Here is a 13,434-nt window from a genome sequence, read left to right on the forward strand (position 1 = left end):
ATAACGTTGGATGGATGGATGGTACCACCCTGTGAACTCAGGCATGTAGAGGTCACAGCTGTGAGATGAAGAAGTTATAAACAGTAATCACCTGTAAAAATCTAAATGTATAATCTAAAAGTTTAAAGGGTCAAACAGTTGTTCACCACATGGAGGCGCTGTTGGAGCGTATTTCTCTGCAAACCTCTTTTAAAAGGATTAACTTTATTTTAATATAAATATAAAATATCATATTTTTTCATATATAAGACAGGATTGAAAACAGTCTTTAAGACTCATTAGAAGTGTGTGCAAAACAAAAATAAGCACAGTTAAAGTTGGAAATGAGAGAAACATGAAGGCGTGGTTTCTGTTTTTCTTCATTCAGATTTGATATTTAATCGATGCAGATTAAAATAAGTGACACAGGAATCATCGTGTCAAACACTGACACTCTGCCACGACTGTCTGAGGGAGGGACACAGATGAAGGAAATCACCTGAAGGTGCTGAACTGGTTTCAGTACCTCTTTTAGACGTTCACAAGAAAAGAAAGCTGCAGAATTTAAAGTGTCACACTGAGAGTCTCAGTTCCTCTTTGTTTCATGAATAAATCCGGATTAAAAATGTTTCATCGTGTGTTTTCTTGAAATTATCTTAAAAGAAAATCTGTTTAAATCTGACGACTTGATTCAAATTTGATTAGTAAAACTGACAAAATGTTTTTTTTTATCGCAATATGGAATCAAGAAAATAATGTTTGTTATATTGGAGTTGAAATAAACAAAAATCAAATAAAATAACACATAACACAATGATGTAATGCATAATTCATATATTCCTATAAAAGATGTTGTCATGAATATAATATATTTAAATAGATTAAATTATGCTATGTTTTATATAAACAGATTTCTATAGGACCGATTACATGACAGCCTAATAAATTAATATAGTATAGTCTATATGTATAACAAACAAAAACAAACATATAACAACAAACCACACATAATATAATATAAAACTAAAAAACTAAAAACACACACATACAGGATTGGTATATTCTTACATTTAGATAATATATATTTAATTTAATTTTAATAATTACAAAATTTACTCCTGGATTCTCCATGTTGGAAGATATAAAAATATTAATATAATATATATATATAATATAATAAATATAATATTATATAATATAATATAATTTGTTCTTAGTAAATTAATTGAATTATTGTCTCCTAGTAACACTTAGGTCAGTAGACAGTATTATAAACGTAAAGTCCACATTACTACATGTAGTACAGTACATGAGTATATGCAGTACCTGTAGTACACAGAGTACCACAGAGTACAGCGTGTTCTTTGAGTTCACTCCTCCCACTCTCTGTCTGATCATATGACCACCAACAAGTCGACTTCACTTCCTCAAACTCTGAAGCGGTGTGTGTGTGTGTGTGTGTGTGTGCGTCTCATTCAGTCTCTGACCAGGAAACGAAACCGAGCCCCGGCAGCAGAACTCCAGCCGTGTGTGTTGCTGCAGCGGGCCCGGTGCTGTGGAGGTTCTACTGGCAGGTCCGAGGAGCGGAGCCGGAGCAGGAGCGACATGACCCGGCCACAGAGGACATCCTGCTGCCGCCACACTCCTCACGCTGCTCTCGGCGCTGCTCACCTGCTGCGTCAGGTGTGCGGAACCGAGCAAACCAGCAAACATCATCCTGATCCTCGCCGACGACCCGGATGTCCAGCTGGGGGGGATGTGTGAGTCAGCCACACACTGAGTGATCAGCTGTATTCGATCTGAAGAGACTCCTACCTGTGTAACACACACACACCTGTAAACACCACCCACCTGTAACACACACCTGTACAGCTTCACAGTGACTGTAAACAACACACCTGTAAACACACCCACACCTGTACAGCTACACTGTACACCACACACCTGTAAAACACACCACCTGTAAACACACCACACCTGTACAGCCACACACCTGTACAGCTTCACAGTGACCTGTAAACACACACACCTGTAACACCACACCCTGTACAGTTTACAGTGACCTGTAAACACACACACACACCTGTTAAACACACAGACACCTTTGTAAACACACGCCTGTGAAACACACACAACCGTGTAAACATACACACCTGTACAGCTTTACAGTGACCTGTAAACACACCCTGTACCCACACACACCTGTACAGGCCTTCACAGTGGACCTGTAAACACAACTGAAACACACAACCTGTAAAACACCACACACCTAAACACACACACCTAAACACAACACCTGTACAGGCTTCACAGTGACCCTGTAAACACACACACACCTGTACACACCACACACACACCTGTAAACACACACACCTGTCAAGGCTTCACAGTGACCTGGCATGAGTTCAGAGCACCTTATCATACTTTATGATGTTTTTAGCACTTTTTCATTCTTATTCATTATATGTTATTATTATCATTATTATTATTATTATTATTATCATTATTATTATTATTATCATTGCTTCATTATTAACTGTGCAGCCGTCTGCACGCTCATGCTGTTTGTGGTATGTCAGGAAACTGGATTGGTCAGTTTAGTTGATCAACAGACACAACAACAGTTTCACTTTATTCATAGAGGCAGAGCAGATATATGTAAACAAACGACCAAATAAATAGTCAATTAAATGTATTATACAGTTATATATATATATTATATACATACATATACATCTGTAAGGCTATATTTAATGCTAACATGCTAACAGTTTGATGCTAAGCTAAGGTATGATGTTAAGCTAACTAATTGAATTAGCAGCAGCTAGTAGCTGCTAATTAGCAATAGTAATGAAGTTTGTGGTTTGAGACACCTCAGTACAGTGTTAGCATGCTAAATAATAGCTACCAGAGACATGGCAATAGTTAAGACAGTGAATTGAGTTAGCATGCTAACTAAAAGCTAAATTTGGGGCTCCACCTGCCGTGTTATAGAACCTGGACACGATGTTTCTCCCCGGTGGCCGTTCGTGGTATTACAGCAGAAATTCCCAAAAGTCTACGATTATAAAAAAAAACGTTGACAGAGTCAAACGTGACTCTTTCTGTTGTGATTCTTTAAAAATCCACAGAGGTTTTAAGTCGGTAAAAAGAAAATCAACGACATCATCACAGCGTAAAGGAACGAGCCGAGCGGGAAACGTCCAGTGGACTGATTAGGCACCGTGTTTGGGTCCAGCATCCATTCACCGGACTGATGAGAGGGCCCGTTAAACGAGTCCATGATGTCTCTGTTTACACTCACAGACGTACTCGGCTGATTATTGATGGAGAAGTTCATTCACATGTTTTGTCACTTCATCACGTCTGTCTGCTCTTGTTTCTGTTCTGCAGACGCCGATGAAGAAAACCAGAACCATGATCGGAGAAGCAGGAGCGACGTTTGTGAACGCTGTGAGTACATTTACCCACACATGGAAAGTACTGGACTATGTTTAAGTATTTTTCATGCTGCTTTTATACTTCTCCTCACTCACTGCGATCACTCTTCAGACAGTTAAAGATTAAGCCAGCGGTTCACAGCTGTTGTGTTTTGCCCTTGTGATGTGTCAGAGGTCTCTGAGTTGTCAGCACAAAAATTCTCACATGATTTCATTTAAAGAACTGTTTGAGGCCCAAAGATGTAAAATATATAAATAATATTGAATATTTCACCAGGAATGAGAGAAAACTCAGTCAGCTCCAACATATTTATGTGTCAGGACTTCCACTGATCATCTCACGACCCCTCTGATTTATCTAGTGACCCTCTGTAGGGCCCGGCACCTCAGGTTGGACTAAACTATCTGACTGTGCATAAAGTAAAATGAAGTACATGTACTTTCACTGTAATATTTGGGTGTTTTTACATCTTCGACCGCCGCCTCACCTTTGGTTTCAGTTTTAAAGTGTTGAAACATCCTCCTCTTCACCCACACTGCTCTTTCATCATATCGCTTCCCCTATTCTCTTCCTCTGTCTGTGCTCTTTCCTCCTCCTCCTCCTTCTCCTCCTCCTCCTCCTCCTCCTCCTCTGTAGTTCACAGTCACGCCGCTGTGCTGCCCGAGCAGGAGCAGCATTTTAACCGGTCAGTACCCGCACAACCACGAGGTGAGGAACAACTCCCTCTCCGGGAACTGCTCCAGCCCGCTGTGGCAGAAAGGCCCCGAGTCCGAGGCCTTCCCCACCTACCTCCTCAAACAGAAGTACCAGACGTTCTTCGCTGGGAAATATCTGAACCAGGTTTGAACACGCTTCATGTTCTGAGTCTGATACATTAAAAATGCAATAAACACAGATTACAACAGTGCTGACGTGTTTTATACTGACAGTGCTGATTCTCGCAGGATCATTTGTTTATTCAGTAAATATTTGCCCTGACTCATGGATGACAGCAGCGGCATGAGAATAAACAGACTTTAGTGTGTTTGCTATTTAAAATAGATGCTGAAACAACGACAGCGTGATGCTGATTCATAAAAGAGCGTGAACTTTGTCCGCAAGACGACAAGTAATGTTTGTTCAGCTCGATCAGAGCTGTATGCTGACCAAGCTGCAAACCTGTGAAGTGTCAAAGCTGCAGTTCCTCTAACGTCCACTTGAGGCTGGCTCCAGAAGTGAGTCAGTCTCCATAAGTCCCCATGTCCAAATGTCCAACTTCACAGCAGAAATAAACATGTTTACAGCCTGGTACAAAAAACAGTTTTGGTCTCTGTAGCTAATTTCCCCGTTCATGACAACTGTACTGAGGGTGAATTTATATACAACTCACCTGCTCACATTATATTAAGGCTTAAAGTTATGCAGGATTAAGAGCGTGGACGCTTTGATTGACAGGTGGGTGATGATCTACAGCTCTGGATTAGTGAGGAGGCGGAACAATTCATCCTGTGGGGAACACGAATATTGCAATCCGTCTAAATCTTGTCAAGTTATGTCATGTCTCCTTTGGCATGACTCAGCATTGAAAAACGTCTTGTATAAGTGACTCATGTCTGAAGTCTGTCACAGGAAGCGTGGGGTGCTGCGACACCCTCGACCACAGACTTTTGACAAGACTTGAGGAAGTGGGACGACCCAATAAGTTCTGAAAATATGTGTGTTATTGATCATCAGTTATAGAACGGACGGCGTATGCGTGACGTCACCCACAGGTTTCTGCAGCAGCCATGTTTGTAGTCCTGCTTCACTCTATGTTTCGGTCTTTGTTTTCTTTCAGTACGGTAAGAAAGACGGCGACGTCAGCCATGTTCCACCTGGCTGGGATCAGTGGAATGCATTGGTGAGTAGTTAACACACACACACACACACACACACACACACACACACACACTTCTGTCGTCACAGCCTTTTTTGCTTGCCACGTTTCCGGGTTGCAGGTGGGGAACTCGCAGTACTACAACTACACGCTGTCCGTCAACGGTAAAGAGGAGAAGCACGGAGACAGCTATGAGAAGGACTACCTCACAGACCTCATAGTGAGTAGTAAGCACATTGTCAGCGTCGTGACCCGCAGTATTTCATGCAACGGGACGTTTATGTGAGAATTTACGGGGAAGAAAACACATGAATCAACGAGTTGTTTGTCAGGCAGTCAGCAGCGTGCACGGTTAAACATCAACAGCTGTAAATGCAAGAACACGCATTTGTCGCAGTTGTCGTCTGTTTTATGCTGCAGCTGCATCATCATCAGCTGACAGATGCACTAAACTACAGTCATGTCTGTACAAAGCTCCATAAATACGAGCAGTGCACCCTGTTTGTTCTGATATCTGATCCTGTATTGCACATGACATCCGGAGTCTCTTGTCCCCCGATCCAGGCGAACCGGTCCCTGAACTTCCTGGACAACAGGAGTCCTCAGCATCCCTTCTTCCTGATGCTCGCTCCTCCGGCTCCTCACTCGCCGTGGACGGCGGCGCCGCAGTACCAGAAAGTGTTCGACGACGTTAAAGCGCCTCGAGACGGGAGCTTCGACAAACCGGGGAAGGTTTGTCCGAGTTTGCATCAAACATTGTTTCGTATGATAACACAAAGTCTTTTTCCGATGAATCTCTGTTGGTTTCAGGACAAACACTGGCTGCTGCGTCAGCCTGTCAACCCCATGCCGAGCAGCTCCGTCAGCTTCTTGGACAACGCGTACAGGCAAAGGTACGAGCGCTGAGCTGTTCTGTCTGCACTGAACCTCCACACTGAGCTGCACGGTCTCTTTAACACTCTGTCCTGCAGGTGGCAGACTCTGCTGTCTGTGGACGACATGGTGGAGCTGCTGGTCAACAAACTTACGAGTATAAAGGAACTGGACAACACCTACATCATCTACACCTCAGACAACGGCTACCACACAGGTGTGGCTCTGCGGTCCTCAGATGATTTCGTTCAGTCTGTTTCCGCTGCACTCACCTGTCGTCTTCTCTGTTCCAGGTCAGTTCTCTCTGCCCATCGACAAGAGGCAGCTGTATGAGTTCGACATCAGGATCCCGCTCATGGTCCGCGGCCCCGGCATCAAACCCAACCAGACGCTGAAGGTCACAAACAATCTGATGAACACTCAAACGTCTCAGCTTGTAATCTGTAATCTTGGTTTTGGTCAAATTTTTAAAAATCTCTCCTTCAGGCTCCGGTGTTGAACATCGACCTGGCTCCCACCATACTGGACATATCCGGCGTGGACCTGTCCACTGTGAATGTGGATGGACAGTCGTTCCTCGCTCAGATGGTCAGCTGATGTTCAGATGTTTACCTAATTCTTCTTAAATCTTCAGAAATAATGTCAAACTCTGATTTTTAGGCTCCATCACTGCGTAACGGCACCGAGCGACCCTTCTTCCTCGTTGAATACACCGGAGAGGGACATGCGACCACAGATCCGGCTTGTCCCAAACTGGGTCCTGGACTGTCTGTGAGTGTTTTCACAAACGTGAATGATTTTGACATTTGTCTAATGTAAAAATCAAATGATCTCATCACAACTTTGTCTTCAGCAATGTTTCCCAGACTGCGTTTGCGAAGACGCCTTCAACAACACATACGCCTGCGTCCGGACCCTGGACAAAGAACACGACATGCAGTACTGCGAGTTTGCGGACAGTGAGGTACGCCGCGTTCACGTGTTCGATACAGTCAGTCTGTGATGCTCAGCGTCACATGCTCTCTTCTCTCTTTGTGTGTCCAGTCGTTCGTAGAAGTTTATAACCTGGCGTCAGACCCCTATCAGCTGGAGAACATCGTGAAGAAGGTGGACCCCGCCGTCCTGCAGGCGATGAACCAGCGACTCATAAAGCTCCAGTCGTGCGAGGGTGACAGCTGCCGCAACATCAAGTGACGAAGAAGAAGAAGACGGAGGGAGGGAGCTGCCAAACAGACTCCATCAGTCTCTCAGTGGAACATTCACCACAAGTACGACATCTGGATAAACCTTTTTTCATGAGCATGTGAAATCCTGACAGGTCACAGGAGGAAAAAGTACAGGTGTAAATAAATAACACCTGAGCGATGGCTGAAGTTTATCCTTCAGTTTCAGGGTCCTGGAGTTTGTGCATGCTGGCTCACTGTCACTCTGTCGAGGTTCACTGGGACGTTTAAATCAAACCGAGCCATCGTTAGAGGAAAGTTCAACATTTTGGGGAAATACGTGCACACTCATTAGCTTTTGTAAGACTGTTTCCATCGCGTATGCTGCTAATAACACAGAAATCTCCACAGTAAGGGCTGATTTGTACGGAAGCCCTAAAAGGCCATACATACATACATTTTATTCCACCTGTTATCACGAGAAAACGGAGAAAATTACCTTGTTATCACGTGAAAACGGAGAAAATTATCTCGTTATCACGGTAAAACGGAGAAAATTATCTCATTATCACGACAAAACGGAGAAAATTATCTCGTTATCACGACAAAACAGAGAAAATTATCTCATTATCACGACAAAACGGAGAAAATTATCTCGTTATCACGGGAGAACGGGTGGAATAAAATGTATGTATGGTCTTTTAGGGCTTCCGTAGATTTAAGCTCAAAGAAATACAATTATTTACTGTATTGCCAAAAAATTACATGAGACCACTCTGTCTGTCTTATGTATATGTAGCTACAGCCATGCTACGGTTAGTTTGAATTACACCACGTCTGTTATGTTTGCTGCTAATAACACAGACCAATAAGAACTCATTCAAACTTATAGTTTAATAAACAGTTTAGTTTATTATTCTCACATCTGTCCGTTAGCTTCAGTTAGCATCAAGACTGTGTCTGTTATTTTGTAACTTGGTTTTTGTTTCATGACTCGACAGTCTGAGGTTTTGTTAAATTAACTGTTCACTTAAGATGAGAAGATTGATCTGAGATGCTAATCGTGAAGCTACAACTGGGTGACGGCTTAATTTAAACATAGAGACGGTTTAATCTGTGCAGAAATATATTATATTCACTTCAATATAGCCTGTGAAGTCAGTCAAATGTCTGTTTTCCCCAAAGTGTTGGACTTTCTAAAGTTTTTAATAACAGCTGTGCTTTTTCTTCTATGACGAGTCGTGTTATTTTTCCCTGAGCTGTGCTCGTTCATCTCGTACTTTGACTTTATTATTCTTCTTTTTAAGATTTCCACGTGCACGTTGTGCAGATGTGTTTCTGTGTTTCTGCATATTTACTGCACTATAAACTTTTTTCTTTCTTTTTATGGTGTTCATGCTTCAAAACACCGTCTGAATATTTTCACAGAAACATAAAATGTTTCCAGTATTTGTCAGTTCATACTTCATACCAAAGGTTTTCTGTCATTCATCTATAAATACGGAAGCCCTAAAAGGCCATACATACATACATACATACATACATACATACATACATACATACATACATACATACATTTTATTCCACCCGTTTTCGCATGATAACGAGATAATTAATTTGAGATCTCGAGAAAACAAAACAATGTCTAGTGTATTAAATCAAGTGCGCCCGTATTACAGAATAATGGCAAATGCATGTAGTCCATGATACGGAGCGAGCAAACCTATTATCCATGATACGGAGCGAGCAAACCTATTACCACTGTAAAATCTGTTTAATTCATAATTTCTGACAAAGGTTTGTACACTTGATCTAAGGACTGGAGTGAGGATGAGCCAAAGTGTATCAACCTTTTTATTATAAATTATGGATCAAACAGATTTTACAGTGGTAATAGGTTTGCTCGCTCTGTATCATGGACTACATGCATTTGCCGTACATTCTGTAATACGGGCACACTTGATTTAATACACTAGACATTGTTTTGTTTTCTCAAGATCTAGAAATAATTATCTTGTTATCACTGGAAAACGGGTGGGATAAAATGTATGTATGTATGTATGTATGTTTGGCCTTTTAGGGCTTCCGTATATAAAGGAATAGTTCTTAGCTTAGCAGCAAAAATAATGTGAAAAACAGTAACAAAATCCACTGACACCTTTTAAAGTTCATTTCTTAACATGTTAAATCCTGTGTGTTTAATTCATAGTGTAAAAATGTTAGTTTGCACTTTAATAGAGGTCTTTGGAGTCTTGCAAGAATAATGTGTAATAAAGCGTAAAACCACAATTTTTACACTTTAACAACCTAACATCAAACCGAGCTTTCACGATGGTGGATTTTGTTACTTTTGGACAGAGGCAGGCTAACAGTTTCCCTCTGTTTTCAGTCTTTATGCTAAGCTAAGCTAACTGACTCTGAATGAAACTTAAAGAAGAACGTGTGTGTGTGTGTGTGTGTGTGTGTGTGTGTGTGTGTGTAGCTCTGTTCATCTGGTTCATACTTCATCTGCAGCACGTCCTCGTTTAAAGAACAGACGGCTTTTTAATTCTGCTGTTTGTTTTTATTTTTACAATATTTTACAGATTATTAATTACAGTTAAAGGAAAACGTGCTGCGACACGTGAGGAACTCTCGAAGGGAAATTAGAATCGAAGCTTTAATCGTGTGTGTGTGTGTTTGCACTGACGAGCCTCATGTGCCTTTTTTCTTTTTTAAAGAAATGTGAATGTATTTTGCACTGTGATGAAATCGACTCAAAATAAATCAAAATCAGCATTTAAATGAACTTTTCATGTGGATATTTTGTGTCACACAGACAGTTCCTCTGCTATGAAGACATGTTTTAAATTCTCACACCTGCGTGTTATTATATAATCGTTTATTATCTGTTCACACAGCACCTGGATACCTCAGGAAGGACACACACAAACACACACACACACACACAAACACACACACACCCTTCACACAGCATTAATTTACCATTTCTCTTAACTATTTCAATTACTAACATTACCGTATTTTACTTCTTATTCTTGTTTCCGACTTTTATTTATAAAAAATAGACCTATTAATCAAAATACAAGACTATAAATGTAATATAATAACATGTAATACAAGCCTAAGCTATATATGCTAATCCTAATAATAACTCTGATTTCCTGAAGTCGCCTTTCTCTAAGGAACACTCCTTCAAAAAGTGACTTTAAATGATTCAATTTTCTTTAATTAGTTACACAAACTTAAACGTGACTTGTTTTTGTGTGAATTAAACAATTACTAACGAACAGTGTTGATTAGTCAGGCGAGCTGTTTCCAGTCTTTCAGCAATGTTCAACCTTTGGCTTAATTATTATATTTATCTTAATGACAAAGTTTGATGTTTCCTCTGACGTACAAACCGTCTTCATGCAGGTCGAAACGTGAAAAAATGACCTGGAACTACAGCTGATACATACATATAGTTTATTAAACTATTTCTACAGTTACACTGACACATGTTGGTTGTATTTCTTTTGAAAAGTTCATTCTGGGTTGAACATCGTCGTGTGATTCCCTCAGAGGTATTTGTACACGGCTCTATCCTGCAGCGTCTGGATCTCTAACTTGACGGGGCATTTGTAGAAGTGTGACAGCAGAGACTCTGAGTAACCGATTAAGAAGTAAAACTTCTGCGGCGGTAACTTCTGCAACATTAAAGCGCAGACTACGAGCAGGTTGCCGCGCCGTTTGATCACGATTTCGTTGGCCAGGCAGCCGTGGAAGGTCCCGAACATGAAGCGCCTCACGAACACGTCTTCCGTGGTCCGATCAGATGCTCCCTCCTCTCCTTTGAGGTTACCTGGGAGACACAGGGAAGGAGTTAACCTGAAGTATCTCGGCTTGATTCAAAGAAACACTTCAGCCGGACTTGGAGCTGGGTCTCACTCACTGGTGTGCTGCGACAGCCATCCTTTGCGGTGGCCGATGTGATGAGGTGCGAGCGCTTGCTCGTACGTCAGAGGTCGGTCTCCTTTCCCCACTCGGGCACGAGCTGCTCGGTTCTGGAAAACAAGAATCAAGTGTCAGTAAAACCAGTTTTATACAGGAGCAAGAATGCTAATGCATGACAGGTCGAACAGGAGGAACGATCACAGCGAGCCAAACCGGACACGAGAGTACTGTCTGGTTACAACAGCCCGATGGTTAACCACCATGATGCGTTTACCTTGCAGCACGCTGCAGTGACGTGGAGGCTTCTGCTTCCAGAGGAGCTGCACCATGAGCCGGACCGGGCCAAGGCGCTCTGCAGAGGAAACAGCACAGGCAGAGGAGACCGGGTCTGTGATGATCTTTATGAAGGCAGAGCTTTAAACACATCAGATCTTCTTTACTGCCACCTTCTGGTCTTCACTTCTTTTCGTTACATTCTTTTAATTAGTCCAGGTGAGATCAGAAACCTTCAAACCTCTGCAGCCCTGTAATCATCACCCCTCTCTCTCTCTGTTATACCTCAGACATGATATTAATAGTTGCGTGTTTGCAGTACCGGACTAGATCTGCTGTTTTATTTCTTCCAGGCCTCCAAGAATCTCTGTGCCCCTTTAAATCCATCCAGTCATCGTCTGTTGAACCTGTGTTCACCTGTTTACAGCTTCATTTATCCACATTCTCATATTTTATAAAACATTTTTATCTCTACGGTCACTTTCTATTTATTTTTTATTTTTTATATATGGTATTTGTACAGATGTTTAGGACAGGTTAACTTCTTAACACACTGATATATTTATTTTCTATGCAAATACTGAACTCCTCTGTATATATTTTAATTTAAATAAATAATGTGTTCTAGGTTCATTCTGTCTGCATGCAGCTGATGGATGAGCTGCAGCTTGAGATATGTTGTTACATGTGTCATCTTTTCTGATTACAGAGTGTAATAACAATAATAATAATAATAATAATAATAATAATAATAATAATAATAATTAGCTCACAGCTGATCAAACTGTGACGCCGTTAAAACGGAAACATGAGTCTGAAGCCTCTAAATGAAACAAACTGTCAGACTGTGCTGAGCTAACACCAGCACGTTCAGTTTACAGACATATATTAAATAAATTAAATAAATTAAATTTGTTTATTTATTGTTGGACTCACCAGCAGCCTCACGCTGCTCAAGGACGCCGCCATGTTTCTCTGACTGTTAGTAGTGATGTGTCGTTCGCGGACGAGCCGGATCCAAGAGCCGATTCTTTAAAGGGAACGACAAGAACCGACTCCCGTCGGGGTAAGAGGCCAATCTGAATCCATGCAGGGAGGTTTTTTTTGATGATGGGCACACACCATAGTTCAAGTCAAGTTCAAGTCAACTTTATTATCAACGCTGCCATATGTACAGGACATACATAGAAATGAAATTGCGTTTCCTTCTTATCCCAGTGCAAACAGCAATAAACATAAAATATAAAATATAAAAATATATACAAGTTAAAAGACATTCAAGAAAAGACAGTGGCAAGTATGGAAGATATGAATAGTATAAATGTGGTGGTATGAACACAATGAACAATATAAACAGAAACAACAGTCTCAGTGTGGCAATACGGCACAGTGTAAACAGAATTATCAGTATAAATATAAATAATAACAATATAGCAGTATGGCAGTATAGACAATGGAGCCAATTACATGCAAGTACAGACTAGGATCATACCATTATGTGAAAGAAGAAAGACACTTTTAAAAAGGTATGTAGGTGGTAGAGGAGTAAAGAAAAGAGTGATAACTGAAAAAGAAGCAGCATCTGGTCTGCATTTCAATGATTTTGGAGACGGCAAGTGAGTGCAGAGTTTGTAAAATGAAAATATCCCTCAGAGCAGAGACAACAACAAACCTGCACAGATTTAAAAAATGCATAAAAATTGCTGAATAGCACACAAATCATTCATAATTACTAATATAGAAGGCTAAATACTAAAAATGAAGAGCCGTTTGAGGAGCCGGCTGTTCGAGTCAAAAGAGCCGAATCTTTGTAAAGAGCCGAACTTCCCATCCCGTTCCCAACTGTCAGCTCAAACACGTCCGCTGTTTCCTCAAAGTCTGTCCTCATTCCGACGCTGCTGTTACAGTTTTAAT

The 13,434-nt window shown here is 41.2% G+C and overlaps 2 protein-coding genes across 2 annotated transcripts in view; one reads left to right on the forward strand and one right to left on the reverse strand.

The window, feature by feature from the left end:
* gnsb (glucosamine (N-acetyl)-6-sulfatase (Sanfilippo disease IIID), b) overlaps nt 1–8,695 on the forward strand; it is a 12,538-nt gene extending 3,843 nt beyond the window's left edge. Inside the window, exons 2-13 of the mRNA XM_010746780.3 lie at nt 3,373–3,432; nt 4,057–4,260; nt 5,237–5,299; nt 5,397–5,495; nt 5,840–6,007; nt 6,086–6,168; nt 6,247–6,365; nt 6,442–6,545; nt 6,635–6,736; nt 6,809–6,919; nt 7,002–7,112; nt 7,193–8,695. Of these exons, the coding sequence (XP_010745082.1) occupies nt 3,373–3,432; nt 4,057–4,260; nt 5,237–5,299; nt 5,397–5,495; nt 5,840–6,007; nt 6,086–6,168; nt 6,247–6,365; nt 6,442–6,545; nt 6,635–6,736; nt 6,809–6,919; nt 7,002–7,112; nt 7,193–7,342 (1,374 nt within the window). The 3' untranslated portion in view covers nt 7,343–8,695. The remainder of the gene's footprint in view (nt 1–3,372; nt 3,433–4,056; nt 4,261–5,236; nt 5,300–5,396; nt 5,496–5,839; nt 6,008–6,085; nt 6,169–6,246; nt 6,366–6,441; nt 6,546–6,634; nt 6,737–6,808; nt 6,920–7,001; nt 7,113–7,192) is intronic.
* Nucleotides 8,696–10,765: 2,070 nt separating this feature from the next.
* mrps24 (mitochondrial ribosomal protein S24) lies at nt 10,766–12,576 on the reverse strand. The gene is made up of 4 exons (XM_019278700.2): nt 12,457–12,576; nt 11,522–11,599; nt 11,246–11,357; nt 10,766–11,155 (listed from the first exon to the last, which is right to left on the reverse strand). The coding sequence occupies exons 1-4, from the start codon at nt 12,487–12,489 to the stop codon at nt 10,872–10,874; spliced, it is 507 nt and encodes a 168-aa protein (XP_019134245.1). The 5' UTR covers nt 12,490–12,576; the 3' UTR covers nt 10,766–10,871.
* Between the last annotated feature and the right edge of the window lie 858 nt (nt 12,577–13,434).

Source organism: Larimichthys crocea, chromosome IX (assembly GCF_000972845.2).
Source record: "Larimichthys crocea isolate SSNF chromosome IX, L_crocea_2.0, whole genome shotgun sequence".
Taxonomy (NCBI): domain Eukaryota; kingdom Metazoa; phylum Chordata; class Actinopteri; family Sciaenidae; genus Larimichthys; species Larimichthys crocea.